At 42.2% G+C, this 23791-nt stretch overlaps 1 protein-coding gene across 3 annotated transcripts in view; it reads right to left on the minus strand.

Moving 5' to 3' along the window:
• YEATS2 (YEATS domain containing 2) overlaps nt 1-23791 on the minus strand; it is a 1703429-nt gene that overhangs the window by 701833 nt on the left and 977805 nt on the right. For all 3 annotated transcript variants that reach the window (XM_044070010.1, XM_044070009.1, XM_044070008.1), the window contains one exon: nt 5929-6038. In XM_044070010.1, the coding sequence (XP_043925945.1) occupies nt 5929-6038 (110 nt within the window). The remainder of the gene's footprint in view (nt 1-5928; nt 6039-23791) is intronic.

A 23791-nucleotide genomic window follows, 5' to 3' on the forward strand; every position in this document is an offset into this window, starting at 1 on the left:
AAATCTCTGAATCATCTTTTTTCCCAGGGACCTCTTGAAGTTATTGCAGGGAATATCACAGTCTTGTGGTACATTATCGAACAAGAGGGAACCAGGTTGTACCTCCTTTGCAGGCTAGCCATATTAGCTCGGCATACAGCGTCACAGCACAATCTCAATATACAGGCATCCTGCATTCGTTAGAAGAAAACCAAGTGGCATACAATTTGAGAAGGACAAGAGCAGACCATAACAAGTGGAAACTAGATTATGGTGTCTTCCAAGATTTGATCTATGTATGAGAGTTCTAGACGTAGTCTTACTTGCTTCCCCTCTGAATAATCAGCTGGCAAGATTCTGTTCCAAGACTTATAAGTTCATTGGCAAGCACTAGGTTAGCTGCCTTTGCGGGCCATTTTAAGCCTAGCCAATTTCCCTTTCTATGCTCATAATAACCTATCCCATTTGGTTATAGATTGGCTTTACCCATTCCATGGTCGATAGTTATATTTTACTCTTAACGAAAATATCTAAGATCACACCATAGATAATTTGAGGGGACCCATGCATGGCATAAAGCATTTAGGAGCTTCCTCTGTCCATTAGTAGTACAGGGGGTGATCATGGGACACATTTTCTATTTCTCATCCATAGATTTAAGTTGCACTTGAAAATGGACAGGGATGAACTTTTTTGTGGATGGAGAGTCTATGTCACAGCAGCGGTATTCTCTGCAACATATCCCTGTCCCTAGACAGATTTCTGATGCCATTTAACTTGCTGATATGCAGTAAATCAATCAGTAATGGATGCAAGAAAGCCTGGAGAAGAGATGACTTTTCTTTTCCTTGGACAAGAATGTTTCTGTATGCTTCTCCATCCTTTCCATGGATATTCAGGATTCTGAACATTCAGAAGGAATCCCCCAAGATCAGTGTGGTGACTTCCTTCCGGCCCAGACAACAGTGGCTCTCCCTTCCTTTGGAAACGGACAGGGGCAATAACCACAAGCTTCCTCACAGACTGGATCTACTCACAAAAGATCAGGGGTGTTTGAAACAAACTCCAAACAACTTCAACTGACTGCCTGGATTAGAGTCTTAACTCCTTTAAGCATCTGTTTACTGAGAATATGCAAGAAAGCCTACTACTAGAAAATCATATATTAGAAAACGATAAATGTTTTCTAGTTGGCACCACCAACACTCCTTCAGGGCTAGTTATTCTCTGGTTTTACAATATTTGTGAGAGTGGCTATCCTATTGCCTTTCTAACTCTTCCATCAAGGTTCCTTTACTGGCCATTTCAGCACGTCTACCCATGGATCTTCCTTCTTCAATGCTTTCTCATGTCAAAATGTTTTTGCAACAGATTTTGAATAAGAGGCCTCCAAGAAAACTGGTGGCCTTTCCTTAGGGTCTTAATTTTTTTATGTTACAGAAATTAACTGTTGCTCCATTAGAATCAACTAACCTGGCTGACACGGTTATTAACATGGAAAACAGTTTTATTGATTGCTCTGACCTCTGCAAAAAGGATATCCGAGTTGCAAGCTCTTATGATGAGTCTCATTTTGTACAGGGAGAGAGCTTCTTTGAGAACTAATCCTTTTATGCGTAAAATGGTATCAGAGTTTACTTTTTTTCATGAACATAAAAATGAGGGAGAAAGGATAAGCCATACCTTGGATCTCCACAGGCAACTCTGGTATTATTTGACAGAACTATCATTTCAGATCTTTGGATCAATTGTTTATTTCTTGTGAAAGTAAGATGAAGGGAAAACTTGTGTCAAAGCAGACTATTTCTCAATGGTTGTCTCAGGCTGTTACCTTTTGTTATACTCACCACAACAAAACTATTCCGGGCAGGGACAAGGCCCACTCTACCAGGGACTTGGTTTCATCTATAGCTTTTTGGAAAGAGTTTGATTTTATAAGTATACTACAAGCAGCAATTTGGTACTCTGTACATACTTTTTCAAAGCACTATAAGCTCAATTCCTTCTTGAAGGTCCAGGTCAGATTTCGCTCAAATCATTCTCCAGGGGCTCCTGGACTCTTCTTCTTCTGCCTCCCAAATGTAGCAAGCTAGGTAACCTTCCCATATAGATAAGGCTACTGCAGTAGTGATCAATATTATGAATACAGTACAGTTGTGTAGATAATCTTACCATAAAAGTAGATATTTGAATGATCAATGCTGCAACAGCCACTTCCCTCCCTCCACCCCCCTTGTTTTTTGGTGTGTTGTTTATGCCAGGGTGTGGATACTTATTTTTGTTGTTCCTAGCATTGTTCTTTCAGGGCTCAGCCTCGCTCTCTTTGTTGGCATGTAAGCTCTGAATGGCTTGGTGCTCAGACCTGTCTGTTCAGTCAGCTCATCTGGAGTTGACTGACTATTTGGGTGCATGGAAGGTGCCCTGAAGTTTTGAGAGCTGGCCAATTGTTATATCCTAGGCAGAACATAACACATATTACTAAGGCTACTTCAGCAGACATTATTTGAACATATACTGCTATGGCAAGTTTACTTACATAACTGTACTATCTCAAACTTCAGTTGACCAATCAGCTGCAAAGTGCCAGTAATCAGAAATCATCATCAGTCCCCTTTTCTCTATTTCATGTAGGCTGAGGTGTTGCAACTACAGTCTCCACCTTTCTCCACTAACAGTCAGAATCCTAACTTCTTTGACAGTCATACCAGCCTGTTGCAGTTCTTCTCTCACAGAGTCCATACACCTCTTGGATAAAGGTTCTAATCTCCTCTTACTTCTTCCTCTCTCTCCCAAACCTGCCTTGCCCAAGTCCTTTCTGCTTGTCCCTACATTAGTCCAAACCACTGTAAAGTGTTCTCCTTGACCTAGGGCTACATTAGCTTCTGCCCGATGTCCTAATTTCTTGACAAGTCCCATAAGGTACATCCAACTTCCTATCCCAGTCATTTTCTCTACATTACTAATATCTTCCTAAACTGCTCTGCCTTCACTGTTCAGATTTCAGAAACATTTGTCACACCACTATTTTGCACATCTTAGTTTACATATTCTTTGGCATTTTTTTGTCATGCACCTCTGATTCTAGCTTTGACTTGCTCATTGAGGCTTCTCCTAGCTCAGTGTCAGTGACTTAACATGTAGCACATTTACCTTTGGTGCAGGAAGATCAGAAGACTGTGCTTCTGATCTCACAGCATATCCTTGGATTCATTTTCCAATACTTTTACTGACTGCAGTACAGCATAATTGGAGTGCTGCATTTGTATGTGTGACATTAGTCAGATGACTTGTTAAACCGAGGTTTCATCTGCCTGAGTTGGTGGTAGCCCAGCTGGATGTACAACATCCCATGACACTTATAATTACTGCCTCAGGTCTCTTCTAAAGATGCCACTAGCCTAGTGGGACAAACCCAGTCAACAAAAGCATAAATAAAAACAGAATTAAATACCTGTTACTCCAGTTTCTCTTTTATCTCAATATTCAACTTCCGATTTCCCCCATTTGCTACTCAGTTTCATCCTATGTGCCTTTATTCCTGAATTCCAGTCTCCATATCATTTGCTGAAGTTCTCTCACTGTCTCCTTGTAGTGCCACATTGTCTGCATATAGAAGCTTTGTTAATCTTTCACCTCTGAACAGTCTGTTGACAAGTCCTTCACTACTATGAGCAGGTATGAGCTCAAAGCTGAACCTTGATGAACTTCCACCTCCACTAGAAACCACTCTTTTGAATCCAAACGCTAATCTATGTCACTGGGTCCCTGAATACAGCCAATATTAATATCACTGTTCATGGGACTTGGAACCACTGCAGAACTGCTTAAATTGGCTTTCTCATGACTTTGTAATATGCTTTCTCCAACTCTAGGAATGGACAAGCTGGACTTGTCTCCACTGCTTTCTCCAAGGTCTGTCTCACTGCAGCCACTAGGTCAACTGCATTGCATCCTGATTTGAATCCAAATTGCTCATTTCCCACCTTCATTTCAACTGCTCTGCATATTCATTTATGAACCACCCTTTCCAGCAATTTCATACATTTTTACAGGAGTCTGATACCTCTCTGTACATCCAACAGGTGTGAATGTCCCCTTTGTTTTTGCCAGTAACCTAGAATACACTTCCAAAAATGAGAGAAGAGGCCATGTCTCCATTATTCCCTTCATCTTTCAGAAAGGCAATGAACTGGTTCAGGCTCAAATCCCTGACAAGTCAAGAACAAGCTTAGCACCTGCTCAGACAAAAAAGACTTTACAGAACCAGATTTATCTTCTGCAGAGCCTAGCCTGGACTTCTCCTCCAAACTCTAGATTTAGTGGCAATGTTCCAATCAGTACCTGGGGTTTGCAATCTCTCAAAAGTTGTCATCGTCTTTTAGTCATGTGGCAGGCCAAAAGCTTCTCACTCCAGTATCAACTCTCAGGGCTAAACCTTTAATACTTGTGGAACTGCTTAATATTATACAACCCTACAAAGCAGTACATAAGGAGTAACCTGATACGCACTCAGATTTGTATGGTAAATGGATACAAAACCTTCACGAACAATATCAGGGGGTCATTGTCCAAAATGTGTGCGCCCCAGAAAAAAATGGTGGACTCTGGGAATAGGAACATTTATGTATCTGGTGCATAACAACATTGCATGTGTTGGCAAGCAGCACACACGTCTTCATGCATGACAGTTCAGAAACACTGCCAGACTGGATGGGTGGAAAGGATGAATCCATTGAAGGGCCGCATCAATGTCAGTTCTTTCCATTATTTCTGCTAAAATTAATTTTACACATATTCCTATTTTCTCAGACTGTACTTCAAGTCTGCAATGGAGATCTTGGCCCTTGAAAAATGACTTTCAGAACAATTTGTAATAAGGCAGTTGTGCTAGTCGGCACTAGGTAAGAAACTTGATTATAAACCTTAACAGACAAGTGCTGATTCTTTGTTACAAATAAACACTATACATGGCCACAAGGCAATCACCTGATTCCTCAGACATTAGGTGCTGAGCAGGACAGCCACTAATGTTTTAACTTTGCTTAATAAAAATAAGATAAAATGACAAAAAAACTCCAGCTTTACTCCGTAGCATTTCGCCTACTCTGAGGTGATCTCTGCCAAACATACAAAGCTATGTCAAACCCAGAGCTGTTGGACATGCTACACCTAAAGAAATCCCAATCCCTCTGAGCTACACACTCTAGGGGCCTAAACCTTGTCACCACAATAAACAGGACATGATGGAGGGATAGATTCCTGTCCCAGAGACTTCCTACACTCTGGAACAAACTACCTATCTATGTCAAGCAAAGTTCTTCATTAGCACTCTTCAAGAAAAATCTTGATGAGTGGATGGGAAATAGGAAATACACCCCGGGGATCACTTCTGTGTCTCTGCTGGACAGTGGCACAGGAAAATAACTTTCTTGGGTGGCGTACGCTATGGAACCTTGCTGGCTAGGCTTATGTAGGCTCTTGGGCCTATAGCCTAGTACCTACTTATGAACAAATGTCCACATATTAGACTAAGCCTCTGCCAAGAGCTCCCCATCTATATCCTTGAAGGTTTAAGCAAAATGACAGGCCTTTCTTATAAGCCATTTCCTTCAACTACTGGGAAAGGTAAAATCTAACGAAGGCAAGGCATTCCATAAGAAAATGTCAGTTAAACTAGAAAGGCTGATTTATGTACCTTTATCAAAAGCTGCAGCTGTAGTGCAACAATAAAAACTTTATTAATTATTCAAAATGTATTCTTTGACACAACTGTTGCTCAAAAACCTACAGCTGAAAATTAACTAAGAAAGGGTTTTCAGAAGCCAACAGTCTAAATGAATCTGCAAACATGAATAATCTACACATAATAAGTATCTGCCAGTTGTGAAAGTGATTAAAGTTTTCAAATTTACCAAAAAGCAAAACATTATCAATTACTGATGCACCAACCTGGGGTGTCTGTTTAAGAACATAAGAATTGTAAGTTAAATGCTGAGGAAAGCCACTTGTAGTCGTAGCAGCAGTCCCTGTTGAAGATGAAGTGGCACTGGATTGCTGACCTATGGAAAAAAATGTAAAACCATCTTAAATCCAGCTACAGGTGATATTCACTCACAGGTGACATTCACTCACAAACCCAAGACTGTTGGCAAGTCTTCTTGGAAAATCTTCACAATCAAAGATTAAATTCTAAGTATGAAGACTGCTTCTCACAAAAACAAAAAAAAACTGCAATCCTCAAAAAGCTGATCTTTGATAAGTTACATTTTCCACTACTGAAATAAATTAAAGGATGACTGTGGGCAGAAATGAAAATTGGGTTTCGATGATACCAAAAGCAATTGTGATTAGTCTAAATTTTATACTATTAGGTCATGCCCCAACCATCCACACACATACACACAACTATCAATATATCCATCCAGCTAGCCCTTTCATTCTTCACTGCTTCCAGCATAAGGAGATTCCATGAAGAAAGACAAGAACCAGAGATAGTGACCATCATCGCATGGGATGTTAGGAGATTTATATGCTCCTAATAGCACTCCCCTTTTTTGATAGGCACAGTTCAATCCCTGGATCTATCAAGCTGCTGCAAGTGCAGTCTTTTCTATATATCTAAGAGGCCAGGCTTGCATGTCCAAGTCCTTGCACTGTACTGGCACTCCTGTAGTCAGGACATGTAAGTATTTGTTGCTCATTCTCATCCCTCTTAGGCTCACTCCTCCAGTACCCAGGTTGCTAATTAAAGCAAACCAGTCTGGGGTGTAGTCAGAGCTCCATCACACTAAATCACACAACTGGGAACAACTTCTCGTTTTAAAAAATAGTAATGATTAATTATCTTGTTTTTGTGTAGTCTACATCTACTTTTCCATTCACTCATTCTGTTAGAGGTGTGCCTTTTCTGCTACAAAACAAGGCAATTACACAAAAGTTATGCACTTACCGTAATGCTAGATTAGTGTTGTCTTGTTTTTGTCCATTTCAACCTTTGGGTTATCAGATCCAACCTCACAGCCTTTCAGAAGTCTTGGGTCTGGGGCTCCGACTCTCCCTATCCATAACTTCCTCTTGTTCCCCCAAAATACCACAGATTACTTTTGTCTGCTCATAACGGAAAATTATCTTTCAATCAGCATATACATGCCTGCCTACAAGATGGAATAAGTATTATGGCAATAGTATGAGGAACATCAATCACCAGGTTTGTCCAAGAACAAGGCCCCTCATCAGGTCCAACCAAATGAGAGGAGCAAAAAAGGACAATTTACACTGGGGGATGGATGAAGGGAGCGCAGGTGAACTGGACAAAAACAAGACAACATGGATCTAGTGTTAAGGTAAGTACATAATTTTCATATTCAGTGTTGTCTGTTTTCATTTGATTGAATCTTTGGGACAGATTCCACCAAGACACCTGGGAAATATCAAGAAGGGATTTTCCTGAGATTGATGGAGCCAAAGGATGTACTAGATTTTGACTGTACATCCTACTTGCATTGAGACACAAAAGTGTGAATAGTAGACCAAGTAACTGCAACACAAATTCCATCAATAGGGACCCTGCCCATAAAAGCAGAAAGTATAGGTGTGCAAAATCTTACCATAATGATAGATGTCCTTCTCTTTACTTTTGCAGTATTCATAACATGAGGGATTCACTGTCTAGGGTGACCTGACGTGCGGCCAGTATACCAAAGCCTTTTACTACTTACAAGTATGTGGTACATCGCACATATGCTCCTCGTGAACGTATGGCATAAAAGCGATGTCTGCACGTACCATCCTCAGAACTGAATGCCCCAGGAGGAACACCAGTCCAAGGAATAAAAGACATAAGCTGTACATTCAAAAGAAAAGTTGCACTATTCGTAACATGCGGGAGAATACGAAAGCTCAGGAAGAAATGTGAGAGGAGGAAGGACCAGTAGAACTCCCTAAAAAAAAAATAAATAAAAAAACATGAAGAATGGCTCTAGCAAAGCTAGCTCTAGATCTGGAAATTCCATCTAACTTGTAATGTTTGGTAAAGGTATGTACAGAAGTCCAAGTAGCTGCTTCAAGAATGGAGTTAGTATCGAAATCCTTGAAAAAAAACACCAGAAAATGCCACAGCCCTACATGAACAAGACTTAACAGAAAAAGGAAGGCTCTTACCATGAAAAACATAACAGAAGAAAATAGCCTTAGAAATCCAAGAAGAAATAGTCTGCTTAAAAACAGACAATCCCATTGACCTGGGATGAAAAGAAACAAAAAGCTGATCAAATTTCCTAATAGCCTTAATCTTATCCAAATAAAATCTGAGTTGTCTATGCACATCCAAGGTATGTAGCACATTCTCACTAGCAGATAGTGGAGAAGAGAAAAATTGGGCAAATAAATAGATTGATTAAGTGACGACTCCTACATAACCTTGGGCAAGAAAGAGGGGTCAGTATGCAAGGACATTCTCTCCTTATGAAAAAAACAAAAAAGAAGGAGTAGCCATAAGGGCTTGAAGCTCAGACACCCGCCTGGCTGAAGTCAAAGCTAACAACAACACAGTCTTCCAAGTACAATGCTGCAAGGAAGCTGAAGCCACAAGCTGAAAAGGAGCCAAAGTCAGTTTTTCCAAAACAAAGTTAAGATCCCACGGAGGAGGAACAGGCTTCCTGGGAGGTCTAATGTGAAGGAAGCCTTTGAGGAATTGTTTAGCCTCAAATGTAGAGGCTAAAGGAGGAGATAAAGGCAGATGAGCAGAAATAACTGGCAAGTGGATCTTGACAGAGGAGTAAGCCAACCCACCATTGAGGGATTCACACAAATAAGATAGAAAGAATAGTTGTGTAAGAACTTACCATAACCGCAGATGTCCTTCTCTTCTATGTTGCAGTATTCATAACAGTAGGGAGTTGCTGCTTGCAGCACTACCGTCCGGCCAGTATACCAAAGTCTTAGACCAGGAGGGTACGTTTACCAGGGCCATAAACCGACGTTAGTTATAAAAGTGACGTATGCACGTACCCTCATCAGAACTGTTTTGCCGCATACAGTAGTGCCTGTGAGGTTTGACCAGGAGGGTCCTAATCTGGGATGACTTTTTGGATTAGAGTGAAAGGCATACAGGTACATCCCCCCATGAGAAGGAGAAAGCATCCACTTTCTAAGCTTGTGGATGTGGGTTCCTTATGCAAAGGTTGGGCATCTGCCTGTTTAATGGGGAGGCAAATAGGTCTGCTTGTGGAATACCCCACCTGTGTATCAAGTCTAGGAAAACCTCTCTCTGAAGCATCCATTCGTGAGAGGGGGCTGAGGTTCTGCTGAGTGTGTCTGCCATAACATTCTGTGCTGAGGGGATATACATGGCTAATACGTGGACCCTGAGAGAAGCGGCTAGATTCCATATCTGGATGGTCAGGCTGCATAGGGGGTAGGCCCTGGTCCCCCCTTGCTTATGTACCACATGTTGATGTGGTCTTTTACCCTTAGAGTAGACAATTTTCCTTGTACTGAGAGGTGTTGTTGGTTTGTTTGTAACACTGCACCCCAGCCCAGATCTGAAGCCTCTGTGGACAGCTGTTGTAGTGGTGCTGAAATCTGAAGGTGGGTCCCTAGGTTGGTCTGCACTGCAGACGTCCACCAGTGGATCTCCTTTTTCAGGCATAGCAGAAGTGGAAGTGGAGAGTCCAAGGGTTGGGAATGTTGGGTCCATAGGTTTTTTAACATCCAATGAATTTTGAGCATGCGGAGTCTTGCCAAAGGCAGCATGGGTATAAGGGATGCCATGTGGCCTAACAATCTCAGGAATTCCCGAGCTGTCAGGGTGGTTTGGGTAAGGATGTGACTGAAGTACAGACAGAGCTCCTGAATCCTTTGGTCTGGGATGAAGACCTTCATGCAGTCTGTGCAGAGTCTGCACCCCAGGAAAATCATGTCCTGTGAGGGAATCAGGTGATATTTTTCTACATTTATCGCTAATCCCAGAAGAGAGAAGGCATTCAACACCTGTTGTAAATGGAGTAGGAGTTTGTGGTCTTGATGCAGGATGAGTAGGTTGTCTAAGTATGGGTATATTTGTATACCCTGGGTCCTGCAATGAGCAATGAAGGGGGCTGAATACTTTGTAAACACTCTTGGGGCAGTGGAGAGACCAAAAGGCAATACAGAGAAGTGAAGATGACAGGAGCGTACTGAAAATCTGAGGAATTTCCTGTAATCTGGATGAATGGGGATGTGGAGGTAGGCATCCTTGAGATCTAGAGCTGCCATGAATGCCTGGGAGGGGATTAGAGGCAAGAGAAGTGGTAAGGTGATCATTCTGAAACTGGGTATGTGGAGCAAGAGGCTGACAAAGGACAGATCCAGAATAGGTCTCCAAGGACCCTTTTTCCTTGGTACCAGGAACATTCTGGAATAAAAACCTGTGTTCCTTTGAGAGGTGGGTACTGGTTCTATGGTGCCTTGATTAAGAAGTTGATGAATGATGGGTGGGAACAGGTGGATTTGTTTTTTTTTGGTGGTTGAGGAATCCCAAGTCATGTAAATATCCTCTGTAGATGATGGAGAGGACCCATTGTTCTGTTGTTAATCTCTGCCAGGAGGGAAGGGAGAGGGTGAGTCGAAGGGATAAGGGTGTTGCTGGATGCAGAAGGGGTGAGTCACACTGGAGGAGGCCTGGATTGTTCAGGCTTGCTCCAAAAGGGTGTGGTAGAGGAGCTCAAGGGAAATCTGGGAGTAGAAGTCTTCCTCTGCTGTCTACATCCCTTTGATTGTGCTGCTGAATGAAAGGATTACCTTCTAACAAAGGAGGGTTTCTGAGGATAATTCCTATGATATCTAGGAATAGGGGACACCAGAAGGTGTTTGAAGTTCTGTAACTCTTTACCGATCTCTTTGAGGGATTTGAGAAGCTCAGCAGAAGCTTGCCCGAAAAGGGCCTTATTGTCTAAGGGTGCATCCAGAAGTTTAGTTTGAACATCCATGGGGAGGGGCTGTAGCCATACCCAGGAGTAATGTCGAAGCACTGATCCAGAAGCAGCAGCTTTGGATGAAGCTTCCATAGCATCATGGCTGCACTTAATAGAGTGCCTGATCACTTGAGATGCTCTGGAGAGAAGTGAATTTAGTTGTGCTCTGGTAGGGGAATCTTGAAACTCAGACAGAAGGGTAGAGGCTTTTAAAATGGTGTCAAGTACATACCTTGCCATGTGGGTTTGGTAGTTCAGAGCCCTAATGGCCAGAGTGGAGAAGGTATACCTTTTTACCTGTCCTGTCCATAAATTTACTGTCAGTTGGATAAAGAGCAGTAGAAGGTAGCTGTCTGGATGTCTTATCCGCAGAAACAGCTATAACAGCTGGATCTGCAGGAGGGTTCTTGTAAAGAAACTGTGTGTCTTGGGGACCCTGTAAAATTGATCAGGTCATTTAGCTGCTGGGAGTTGGGAGTCAAGAGACTGTGAAGCAGCTAGAAAGGCATCCTGAAAAGCAGGCAGTAAGGGAGGCACAGCTGAGGGAGATGGCTGTTCCATTTGCAAAAATTCAAAGTACCTTTTCTTGGATTTTGAAACCTCAGAGGCCTGCCAGTTAAAATGTTCCCTCATGAGGGAGACAGTATCGCCAAAGCTGAATTCTTCTCCTGGGGATTCAGGAGAAATAGAGTCCTCCTCTTATGGAGTAATGAATTCCTTGGGGGATTCAATTTATGTTTCATAGGAGAAGGAGTCTTCAGAAGATGAGTAATCTTCCTCAGACACATGGGTTGGTTGAGGAGTGAGAGTAGGGGGAGGTTGCTGTGATTGTAATACCTGAAAGGCCTTAAACAGACTTTGAGAGAAAAATTCCCAGCCAAGCATTTATGGGGGTTCAGAGTGCTTGGATTTTCATTTCCTTTTCAAGGGGGTTGTAGGATCAGTCAGAAGAGAAGCGGACGTCGGCCTAGCATGAATAGGAGGAGCAGGGGCTTCTGAGAATACGAGCCGTGGTTCCCCCTCCGCCATCAGACTCTGACGGCTGAATTACCTCAGCAGACGTACATTCAGTATCCAGCACCCCGGCTTCCATTAAGGTTCCCGGGCCTGCTTTGGTAACAGTCGTCTGAATGGACTCGGGGGCTTCAATCATCTCTAGAGCCTGTTCAGATGCCTGAGGCACAGCCTGGGATTCGAGCCTAACTTTTTTCGCCTTCTTCTGAGTTGGCTCGTCAGAAGGACCTACTCCTCCCTCCATGTCTAACACCAAGTGTCTGAGTCTTTGGTTCTCAAGATAAAGATTCAAAGCCGCTAATCGGCAACTTAGAATCTTGGGGACAAACGACTTACAAATCAAACAGGATGTATGGTCGTGGGCCTCGCCTAGACAAAAAACACACTTGTGTGTCCTTATGAGGAATTTGTCTCTCACAAGCACACTTCATTTTCCTAGCTGACATGCAAGTCTAAACAGTAAGTAAAATAAGTAAGAAAACCCCACCAGGCACCTATCTGCAATGGTCAAACATGGTCGTCTGGTCTTTAACAATCTGGAATTCGGTCTGAAAAAATGCGATGCAGAAGTGGAACTGGCAAATGGGCCTCCGATGATCATTGCGGCAGAAAAATTCTGATGAGAGTACGTGCAGATGTCACTTTCATACCTAATGGTTTATGGGCCCTGGTAACAGACGTCACACGTACCCACCTGGACTAAGACTTTGGTATACTGGCGGGACGGTGGCGCTGCAAGAAGCAACTCCCTACGGTTATGAATACTGCAACATCAGAATAGAAGGACATCCACTGGGATATCCAGGGTTAGAGGATCCAGGTTACGTGAAAGACACGAAACAGAAAACCTCCTCAATTTGGATAAGCAGGATTTCCTAGTATCGGGTTTCTGGTCTCCTGCAGAACCTTAAGCACCTTCTCAGAGAAAAGATGTCTGAAAGGAATCAAAACGCTATCATGCACAGTCAGATGGAGACAGGTGTGGATGAATGACAGATCCTTTGTCTTGACTGCCCTTGGCTAAATGCAGAAGAGGAGGGATCCAATGCTGTCTTGGCCAAAAGAGAGTCAACAGTAAGATTTTTGGTTTGTTCTGCTGAATGTTGAACAGGACTTTCAGAATGAGAAAGAAACATCCCCTTCCCAGAAACTGATAGGGCATCCACTTTCCAAACCAGAGGAGCTGGGACTGGCACAAAACTGAGGAAGTTGTCTGTTCAAAGTGGAGGCAAATAGATCTACTTGAGGAGTAAAAAATGAAAAAAACAATGGTTAGACCACAGCTGAAGATATAAAAATGGAATTCTCAACGCCAGGAAATAAATCACTTGCAGCTTCACAGTAGTGCCCTTTATAAAACCAAAAGTTGTGACTGAGATGTAGTAGTCAAAGTAGGAAACAATTCACTTGCAATTTCACTCCAGCTGCCCTTTATTAAACAAAAGTAAGCGCTTTTGCGATCTAAATCAACTGATCGCTTCTTCAGACTCATAAAAAACAGTTAAAACAATGATATTTAAAATGTGTTTTCAACCAATGAAAACACATATAGAACTATGACATAGACTAATTAAAGTTACATACATCAGTATATGAATTTGCTTTGTATTCTGCATAAAATAAAATAAAATATGCATATAACAAACACATTTATGTAGTAATCCATATTATTCAGTGTTTTAGTGGTCTAGATTTTAAAAAAGGTTTCAAGGAAACAGCGTTGTTCAATCCAGGAGACCTATCTGCCTGAAGTAATAAAATCCATCTTTGTTCTGCTTCCTCTACCTTATTCCTTATATCACCTCCCCTCTTACTTTTGTTTATTATTTCTAAAACCATGAAATTAAAAATATGCTTCCTATCTTCTTCTTCCACATGTTTTGCTAAAGCACTTGTGTCTTTTTTAAGTCTCTGAGGTGTTCAAGGATACGTTCCTTTAGACACCTATTAGAATCATGGCCTTCCTTGCTTTTGACTTCTTCTATAGTATTTGAAAAGAACGGTTTGCATCTCCCAAGAATAGTATGCACCCAACATTTGTACACAAAAATGTAGTAAAAGGACAACATATGAGAATAAGCCGCTTACATAATACAGACGAAGGCTTTGTGGAGACAATGACTATACTAGAGAAAGACCTTTTAAATAGAGGCTATAGTAAATAAAGACATAAATGAAAGCTCTAAATATACTATTGAAAATAGGGATGGGAGATGCAAACCGTTCTTTTCAAATACTATAGAAAAAGTCAAAAGCAAGGAACCCATGATTCTAAAGTTAGATTCCCCACAACTTATTCGAGTGACATCAGAAGGTTCTGCAATATTTTTGAGAAGAATTGGAATATTTTATTATCAGATCCTGATCTGAGAGAATTGCTAGAAGACAGACCCAGCTTTTCTTTTAGAAACAAGAGATCTTTAAAAAGGCAGCTCTGTTATAGATTTAGAAACAATGAAGGAATGATACAATCAGATAGGCAGGGGACTTTTCCTTGCAGAAATTGTACAGCATGTGATTATCTATATAATAAATCTACATATAAACATCCTATACTAGGATTTATAATTGATATAGATTTTTATGCTGACTGTAGAACACAAAACTTGGTTTATTTCAGCTTCTGCACTGTATGTCATGCCTTTTATATAGGCAAGACCAATAGGTGTCTAAAGGAACGTATCCTTGAACACCTCAGAGACATAAAAAAGACAAGTGCTTTAGCAAAACATGTGGAAGAAGAAGATAGGAAGCATATTTTTAATTTCATGGTTTTAGAAATAATAAACAAAAGTAAGAGGGGAGGTGATATAAGGAATAAGGTAGAGGAAGAAGAACAAAGATGGATTTTATTACTTCAGGCAGATAGGTCTCCTGGATTGAACAACGCTGTTTCCTTGAAACCTTTTTTAAAATCTAGACCACTAAAACACTGAATAATATGGATTACTACATAAATGTGTTTGTTATATGCATATTTTATTTTATTTTATGCAGAATACAAGGCAAATTGATATACTGATGTATGTAACTTTAATTAGTCTATGTCATAGCTCTATATGTGTTTTCATTGGTTGAAACATATTTTAAATATCATTGTTTTAACTGTTTTTTATGAGTCTGAAGAAGCGATCAGTTGATTTAGATCGTGAAAGCGCTTACTTTTGTTTAATAAAGGGCAGCTGGAGTGAAACTGCAAGTGAATTGTTTCCTACTTTGACTACATCTCAGTCACAACTTTTGGTTTTATAAAGGGCACTACTGTGAAGCTGCAAGTGATTTATTTACTGGCGTGGAGAATTCCATTTTTATATCTTCAGCTGTGGTCTAACCATTGTTTTTTTCATTTTTTCGCTTGAGGTGTATACCAGGCATTTACCCAGCTTTTGTATTCTTTCACTTGCTACTTGAGGAGTACCCCACTGGTGGGCAATGTCCAGAAACACATCCCTGTGAAGAGTCCATTCATGGGATTGAGTCAAGGACCTGCTCAGAGTGTCTGCCAAATAATTCTGACTGGAGGAGATGTATACTGCCTGAAGACTGACATGGTATTGAACTGCAAGTTCCCTTGCCATGACAGCTAACCTGTACAGAAGATAAGATCCCCCCCCCCCCATTTGTTCACATACTACAGGACTGTGGTATTGTCTGTAAACAATTTGAGAGGTCCTGGGAGGAAAAGAAGAAGAAAAACCTGAAGAGTCAGCTGAAGCTCTCTCATCTTTTTGACATTGCTGTGCTCCTTTCTCTGAGGAAGGGACCAAATCCCACCGTACATTCAAGGAGCCGAAGGCTGCTCCCCAACCTACATCTAAAGCATCTGTAAACAGCTCTTGAGAGGGAAGAAGAAGATGCAAAGGGAGGCTTGGGTTCAGAGACATCTGCTGAATCCACCAATGAAGTTCCTTCTTTAGACAGGAAAGAAGAGGAACCAAGAAGTCTAGTGGATGTGTTTGCTGCATCCGAACTGATTTTAAGTACCACTGAAACTTCCTTGTATGGAGTTTGATCAGAGGTAACATTGTAATAGTTGATGCCATAAAACCTAGAAGTCTCAGGAACTCCCTTGCTGTAACTGAGTGTAGAGGAAGAAGATTTTGGAAGAAAGAAATGAGGGACAGAGCCTTTGGAGAAGGCAGAGATGCCAGCATAAGGTCTGTCTGTATCCTGGACCCCAAGAAAACATGATCCTCAGAAGGAGTGAGAGATAATGTTTTGAAATTGATTACGAACCACAAACTTTGCAAAAGAGAAATGACGAAGTGTAGACAATGCAGTAAGATCTCAGGTGAGACTGCCTGAAGCAGAAGATCATCCAGATAAGGGAAAACTTAGATGCCTTGAAGCCTGCTGAAAGCAATTACAGGAGCTAGGCATTTGGTGAATATCCTTGGGACAGCAGAAAGGTCAAAGGGCAAAGCAGAGAACTGAAAATGTGAGGGATCAACAGAGAAACACAAACATTTCCTGTAAAAGGGGTGAATAGGAATGTGAAGGCAGGCATCCTTGATCTCCAGTGAGGCTATGAAACGCTGAGGAAGAATGAGAGGGAATAAAGTCTGAAGACATGTGGAAATAAGGAACTTCAGGAACATGCTGAAGTGTGAAAGATCCAGAAATGGTCTCTAAGGACCGTCCTTTCGGAGCACAAGAAACATTCTGGAATAAACCCCTCTTCCTCTGTGGGCCAGTGGAACCTCCTAAACTGTTCCCTGATTCAGCAATTCCTGAAGCACCTTTGGGAAGAATTGCAGCTGCTCCTGAGGTGGCTGAGGAATGCCCATGAATGAAGGAAGAGATTTCTAGGCCATGAAATACCCTTGTTGAATAATGGAAAGAACCCATGTATCCTGAGTAATGTTTTCCCAAACTGGAAGAGAGAGAGAGAAAGACGAAGGGAAACAGGAATAAGGCTGTGGCAAGTAATGTAGTCACAGACTACCTGGTTTGTCAGGAAGAGGCTGCATCTGTGCAGGAGCGGCCTGAGAAACCTTAGCTGATGGAGCTCTCGAACCACCCTTCTTATTCTTAGATGTGGTTGAGAGAGCCTGTTTACGAACAAAACATGCCCTGGAAAGATAGTTTCTGTGAAACCTTGGCACAGGTGAGACAAAAAAATGTTTCAAATCTTGCAACTCCTTACCTTTCTCCTGCAAAGACTTAAACAAATCAACAGCAGCAGTACCAAACAAAGCATTATTATCTAGAGGAGCATCCATTAACTTAATGGTTGAAGCCTTAACCAAGAATACCTCCTCAAATGCACTTAAAAGGAATGGCGTGCTACCCGAGAAGAAGCCGCTAACACGGACAAGGCATGTGTCGTCCCCTTCTGAATCTGGAAGGTCAAAATAACTTGAGTGGCCTGGGAAAGGAGAGCTAAAACATATCTAGTTATATGAGTTTTGTACTTAATAGCATGGAAAGATAGGGTGGCAGAGGTGTAGACCTTCTTGCCCAGCCTTTCCATAGTCCTGCTCTTCTTATCAGAAGGAAGAAGGGAAGTGGACGGCAATAGTCTGGAGGGTTTATCTGAAGACAAAGACACCACAGCAGGGTCAGCTGAAGGGCACCTGAAAAGAAATTTGCTGTCCTCTGGCACTTTATAAAAGTTGCCTGGCTTCTTAGGTACAGGGGACTGTGAATCTGGACAGAATGCATCCAGTAAAGCAGGCAAAACTGGTTGTAAAACAGAAGGGGAAGGAGACTTCATTTGTAAGAGCTCATATCTCTTCTGCACATCTGAAACCTGTGAGCAATCTAACTTGAAAAATTCTCTCATTTTTAGCAATAGTTTCCCCAATAGTAAACTCTTCTATAGGAGATTCTGTGCCATTAGATTCCTCTTCCAGAGATGCCTGCTCCAAAGGAGATGAAATCTAGGTGGAATATGCTAAGGATTCATCATCTGAAGATACTTCATCCTCAGAAGATTCCTGTTCTCTAACTCTCTTCTGAGCAGAAGATGTCCAAGGCGGAGAAGGGACAGAGACACTCAAATGGTGCCTTAAAGCCATAAGGGTAATAAATAAGCCCTGGGTAAAATTTTGCCATTCACTTTGAGGGTCTCTGGAAGCAGAAAGAGGTTTAGTCTTTTGCTTCTTTTTTAACTGTACATCCACCTCATGAAAGGTGGAAGGGCTCGATGCTGGCCTACACTCTATACTGTAGTCAGAATTTCCCCCCTAACCAAAATTTGAGGGATCCCCCTAAGGCCTTCAGTGATAATGAGTCCAGGTTCCCCCTGAGCATCTGAAACAGACATCTACACAGTCTCCAAGGACATGCCTGCAGTGGGATCCATGGTGGCCTCTGAAGCGGTCCCAGCCGACGAATCCAACCCAAGCACCGGACATATTTCTGGGCCTTTATCAGCCTCAAGAGAGACGTCCAATATAGGAGGAGTAGCAGAAGAGTCAGACCCAGGCATTTTGACCTTTCTCTTCAAAGACAACTCAACCTCAGGCTCAGATGTTCCCTCCATAACGTCTTTTGCTAAGTGTTTTAGAAGCTGATTCTCAAGGTAAACAGCCAGAGATGAAAGCAGACTACGTAATGTCTTTGGCACAAAGGCCTGACAAATGGAACAAGATTTATTATTGTGAGCAGGCTCTAAACAAAACAAGCACTGCTCGTAACTATCCTTATGTGGAGGCTATCGCCCACACTGGCATTTGCCTTTCTTGGATGAAATGAAAAAAACCTTACACAAAAGCAGTAGCAAAAGGAAAAAAGAAACCCCAATGGGGCACATATCTGAAATGGTTTGATACACAAGCAAACCTCTTGGGCAAGCAGACCGACGACAGAAGATGGAGTTCGGACTGGCAGCAGAGAAGTTCTAAGGATAGTACATGTGGACATCACTTTTATGCCCTAGGTTCGCAAGAAGCATACGTGTGACGCACCACATACTTGTAAGTAGTAAAATGCTTTGGTATATTGGTTGGATGTCGGGTCACCCTAGGCAGGGAACCTCTCGTTATGAATGCTGCAACAGTAGAATAGAAGGACATGTATCTACTGTCCTTGTAGAATGAGTCTTTGGTTTGTTAGATAAAGATAATCCCAGCTTTTCATATACAAACATTATATATTCAAAAAGCCATCTAGACAGAGTGACTTTCGATGCACTTTGACCAATTTATGCTTTACAGAAAGCAATGAAAAACTGGTCAGATTTTCTAATATCCTTAGTCCTATATAAATAAAACCAGAGTTGCTGCTGATCATCTAGCAAATCCACAGTATATTCTCTTTTGTTAGAAAAGTTTGAGAACAATACTGGCAGATTGATAGTGTAAGGCTCATTTCAGATGCCAACTTGGGAGAATGTTTGGATCCATTCTCAAGGACACTCAGTCCTTATGGAATACCATATAGAGATGTTTACAGGATAATGCTTGCATTTCCAAATTCCTCCTTGCATAAGTAACAGCCACCAGAAAGAGAGTTTTCCAAGAGATATTTTAAGTCTGCTGTAGCTGCGGATTGAAAAGGAGCTTGAGTTAAAGCCTGAAGCATGAAAGTAATGCCCTGAGAGGAACCACATCCCAACAAAGGGTATTTTAAAAGGAAGGTTCCCTTCAGAAAGGCTTTTAAAACCTTTAGGGAATTAAAACAGGCTTGATTTTGCCCACTGGGAAAACTGGAACTGTCCGCTAACTGTACCTTATTGGCCGAGAAGCACCTGTTAAGTCCACATGAGAAAACTTTCTTGATGCAGGGCAGTAGTGGAATAGCATGCTGCAGTGTCTGGGCATGCTGGCCCCTCTTGTTCCTTTAAAGACCACTGCAGCTTTCCCCACGTGCAGTTCTGCTAGAGGTACAATCAGCATGGCAAAAGCCATGTATCCTAAACTCCACAAGAACTCTTTAGTATTCCTATACCTCTGCAGTGCTACTGTCTGGAAGTATCTTAGGTTCATAGGTTGGTACTAGGCTATCAGCCCTAGGGCTTATACAAGCCTAGCCATAACAATTCCCTGGCTAATTCTTCCCACACTATTTACTTCCTTGTCTCTGACAGAAAGAGGACTTTACCTTGGGGAAGAAAGGCCCTTTGCTGTTCTATATCCAGCAGTGCCCCAAGAAACAGGAGTCATTTAGTGGCTACTAGACAGGATTTTGGTAGGTTTATAAAGGTATTCCAGGATTGGAAGAAGTCAGTATAAACTGTAGACAGTTCTGTATCTCCTCTACGGAGACTGTCTGAATAAGGCATACTAGGTAAGGGTATATGTGAAAGCCCTTTGCTCTGCAGTAGGCAATCAGTGGAAATAGGTACTTTGTAAATACCCTGGGAGCAGTAGCTAAACCAAATAACAATGAGGTAAACTGATAATTGGACCCCGCTGATTCAGATCTGAAGACTGTCCATATGGGCTGTGGGCATATACGAAAGAAGGCATCCTTAAAGTCCAAGGTGATGATTTAAAGTTTGTGGTAACAGGTGCAGAAGAAAACCTCATAAATGTTAACATTCCAAATTTTGGGACATTTAGAATTTTTTTTTAGCCCCAATAGATCTAAAAAGTACAGTTTTGTACCTACCATAAATGTAGATGTTCGAGGATCCACATTGCTGCAGTCATAACCTGTGGGTAGTCCACTGTCCTCGGTCGGCCTGAATACCAAGTGTTAGGCTGGCGTCGGTCATGGCGCTCAGAACTGACGTCAGTACGCAGTAGTACTTAAGCGCATGACCGACGCCATATCCTCAGTCTTTCTTGCCCCAGATGTCAGAAGGCCTAAAAAGGAAAGGCCATAGCCAAAATAGAAATACCCAACAACCAACCTAGATAACAAAATAAGAACCCCAACTGAAACACAGCAACCCCAAACTATAGAGGGGAAGGAGGGAGGGAAAATTGGACTACAGCAATGTGGATCCTCGAACATCTACATTTATGGTAGGTACAAAACTGTACTATGTTCTTCGTCTCACATTGCTGCAGTCATAACCTGTGGGTAGAATCCCAAAGCAAAGGTAAAGGGAGGCTGGAAAACTAAAAAGCATTAGGAGCTGCCAACATGCCCTGCAAAACTGCAGTGGCAAACCCAGCCCTAGACTTAGAATAAAGAGGGAGATGGTAATGTTTAGTAAAAGTGTGCACTGAACTCCAAGTAGCTGCCTCCAAAATATCCTTAGTAGCTACCCCCCTTAAAAAGGCAGTAGAAGTGGCGGTAGCCCTAGTGGAATGAGATCTTATCCCAGCAGGAACATCCTTTCCATGATGAGAATAACAAAAAGCAATACAATGGCCAATCCACTTAGAAATAGTTTGCTTAGAAACAGCCTTCCCCTGTGAACCCAAAGCAAAAGAAATAAATAACTGTTGAGTCTGCCTGAATTCTTTAGTTCTGTTCAAATAATAGCGTAACTGCCTGTGAATATCCAAAGAGTGCAAGACTTTTTCTCCTTTATTTTGGGGATCAGCATAAAAAGTAGGCAAATGAATAGACTGGTTTAAGGCCACATTAGAAATAACTTTAGGCATAAAAGTAGGGTTAGTACGCAAGGACACCCTATCCTTATGAAATATCAGGAAGGGTTCAACTGCCATGAGAGCCTGTAATTCAGATACCATCCTAGCAGACGTAATGGCCAACAAAAAGGCAGTCTTCCAGGACAAAAACTTCAACTCAGATGTAGCAGCTGGTTCAAAAGGAGGTAAAGTAAGCTTCTCCAACACAAAATTGAGATCCCAGGAAGGAGTAGGAGCTCTACGTGGGGGTCTTATGTTCTTTGCCCCTCTAAGAAATTGCTTAAACAAAGGGTGAGAAAATAAAGGAGGGTCACAATCATAGTGAGCAGAAATGGCTGCAGCATGAACCTTCACGGAGGAGAAAGACAAACCCTTGTCCAATAATTCAGTAAGGTACTGTAGCGTAAAACTCAAATTAGGCACTGAAACATCAAAGTTCTTCACTGTGCTCCAAAGAAAAAATCTCCTCCATTTATCAGCATAAACTTTTCTAGTACTAGGCCGCCTGGCTTCCAAAATGACATTCAAAACTTGTTGAGGCAGCCGAGACCCCCCAGGATCTAAAACAGAATACGCCAGGCTGTCAGATGTAGGGACTGTACCCTGACATTGAGAAAATGATTGCTTGCCTGGGACAACAGGTGTGGAATTGGTGGCAAAGGCCAAGGAGGCTCCTGTACTAAACTCCTCAGCAGAGGATACCAGTGCTGACGTGGCCAATCTGGTGCTATTAGAATCATGCAAGGCTTGTCCTGTCTGACTTTCAAGAGTACCTTGGGAAGGAGAGGCAGAGGAGGGAAAGCATAGACGTGAAGGTTGTTCCAACTGAAAGATAGAGCATCCACTTTCCAAGCTTTTGGGTGAAACATCTTTGTGCAAAATTTTGGCAGTTGGAAATTTAGTGGAGAAGCGAACAGATCTATGTCTGGAGTTCCCCAAGCCACTGTCAACTGTTGGAATACATGAGGATCCAATTTCCACTCGTGGGGATCCACAATTTGTCTGCTCAAAACATCTGCTAAGGAGTTCTGTGCTCCTGGCAGAAACCTTGCTTGAAGAGTGATGTGCAAACTCAGAGCAGTCTCCCACAAAATCATAGCTTGTCTGCAAAGAGGGTAAGAATGTGTTCCCCCCTGCTTGTTGATGTACCACATGACTGTTGTGTTGTCTGTTTGAATTAACACCTGTCCTGGTTGAAGTAGATCCTTGAAGGCCATCAGGGCAAATTGGACTGCTAACATCTCCTTCATGTTGATATGCAAATGCTGTAGTCTGGGAGGCCACGTGTCTTGAATCCATTTCCCATTGAAGTGTGCTCCCCAAGCCAGGTCTGAGGCATCCGTCGTTAAGATCTGACTCGCCTCTGGTCGGGTCACAGAGAGTCCCTTGTTTAGGTGACATTCCTGAGCCCACCACAAGAATTCCTTCTGGATGCAAGGTATTATTTGAATGACAGTGTCCAAATCGTGGCAGTGTTGAGTCCATACACTTTTGAGATACCATTGTAGCTTCCTCATATGCAGCTTGGCATTGGGAAGTACCAAAATGCAAGATGCCATGAACCCCAAGGCTTGAAGGACTGTCCTTGCAGTCAGCCTGGACATTAGGGATAATCGCTGGAAGTAAAGGTGAAGATTTCTTTGTTTGTCCAGGGTCAAAAAGGCCATCTGAGAGGCTGTATTCAGTCTCACACCCAGAAAGCACATGTCCTGAGAGGGTACTAGACTGGACTTTGTTTTGTTCACAGAATACCCTAGGGCACCTTAAAACTGCCATTACATACCGTAGATGTTGAAGTAACTTGACTTTGTCTTGAGCAAGAATCAGGCAATCGTCCAGATAAGGATAAATTTGTATTCCTCTCAGTCGTAAGAAGGCTATCACAGGAGCCAGGACCTTTGTGAACACCCTGGGCACAGTAGATAAGCCAAAGGGCAATGCAGAGAACTGATAATGAAAAGTACCAGCCCAGCGCAGGGAATCTCCTGCAGCTGGGCCTGATAGGAATGTGAAGATAGGCCTCTGAGATCCAGAGTTACCATCCAGTGATCTTTGCCTAGCAGAGGCAGAAGTTGCTGTAAAGTTAACATCTTGAACTTTGGAATGTCTAGGTAAGTATTGAGAATGGACAAATCCAGAATTGGCCTCCAAGTGTTTCCTTTCTTTGGCACAAGGAATAGGCGAGAATAAAACCCTAGGCCTACTTCTGACAGGGGTACCACCTGGATCGCCCCCATTTGTAAAAGTAAAGAAATCTGTTTGTGAGCCTCCAGCCTCTGCTGAGGAGGTACATCCGGCATGCCTTTGAAAGGAGGCAAGGTGTGAAAATAAAACTTGTAGCCTTGATTTATAATG

The sequence above is a fragment of the Protopterus annectens genome, chromosome 4.part1 (assembly GCF_019279795.1).
Source record: "Protopterus annectens isolate FY-2018-M chromosome 4.part1, PAN1.0, whole genome shotgun sequence".
NCBI classification, from domain to species: Eukaryota; Metazoa; Chordata; order Ceratodontiformes; family Protopteridae; genus Protopterus; species Protopterus annectens.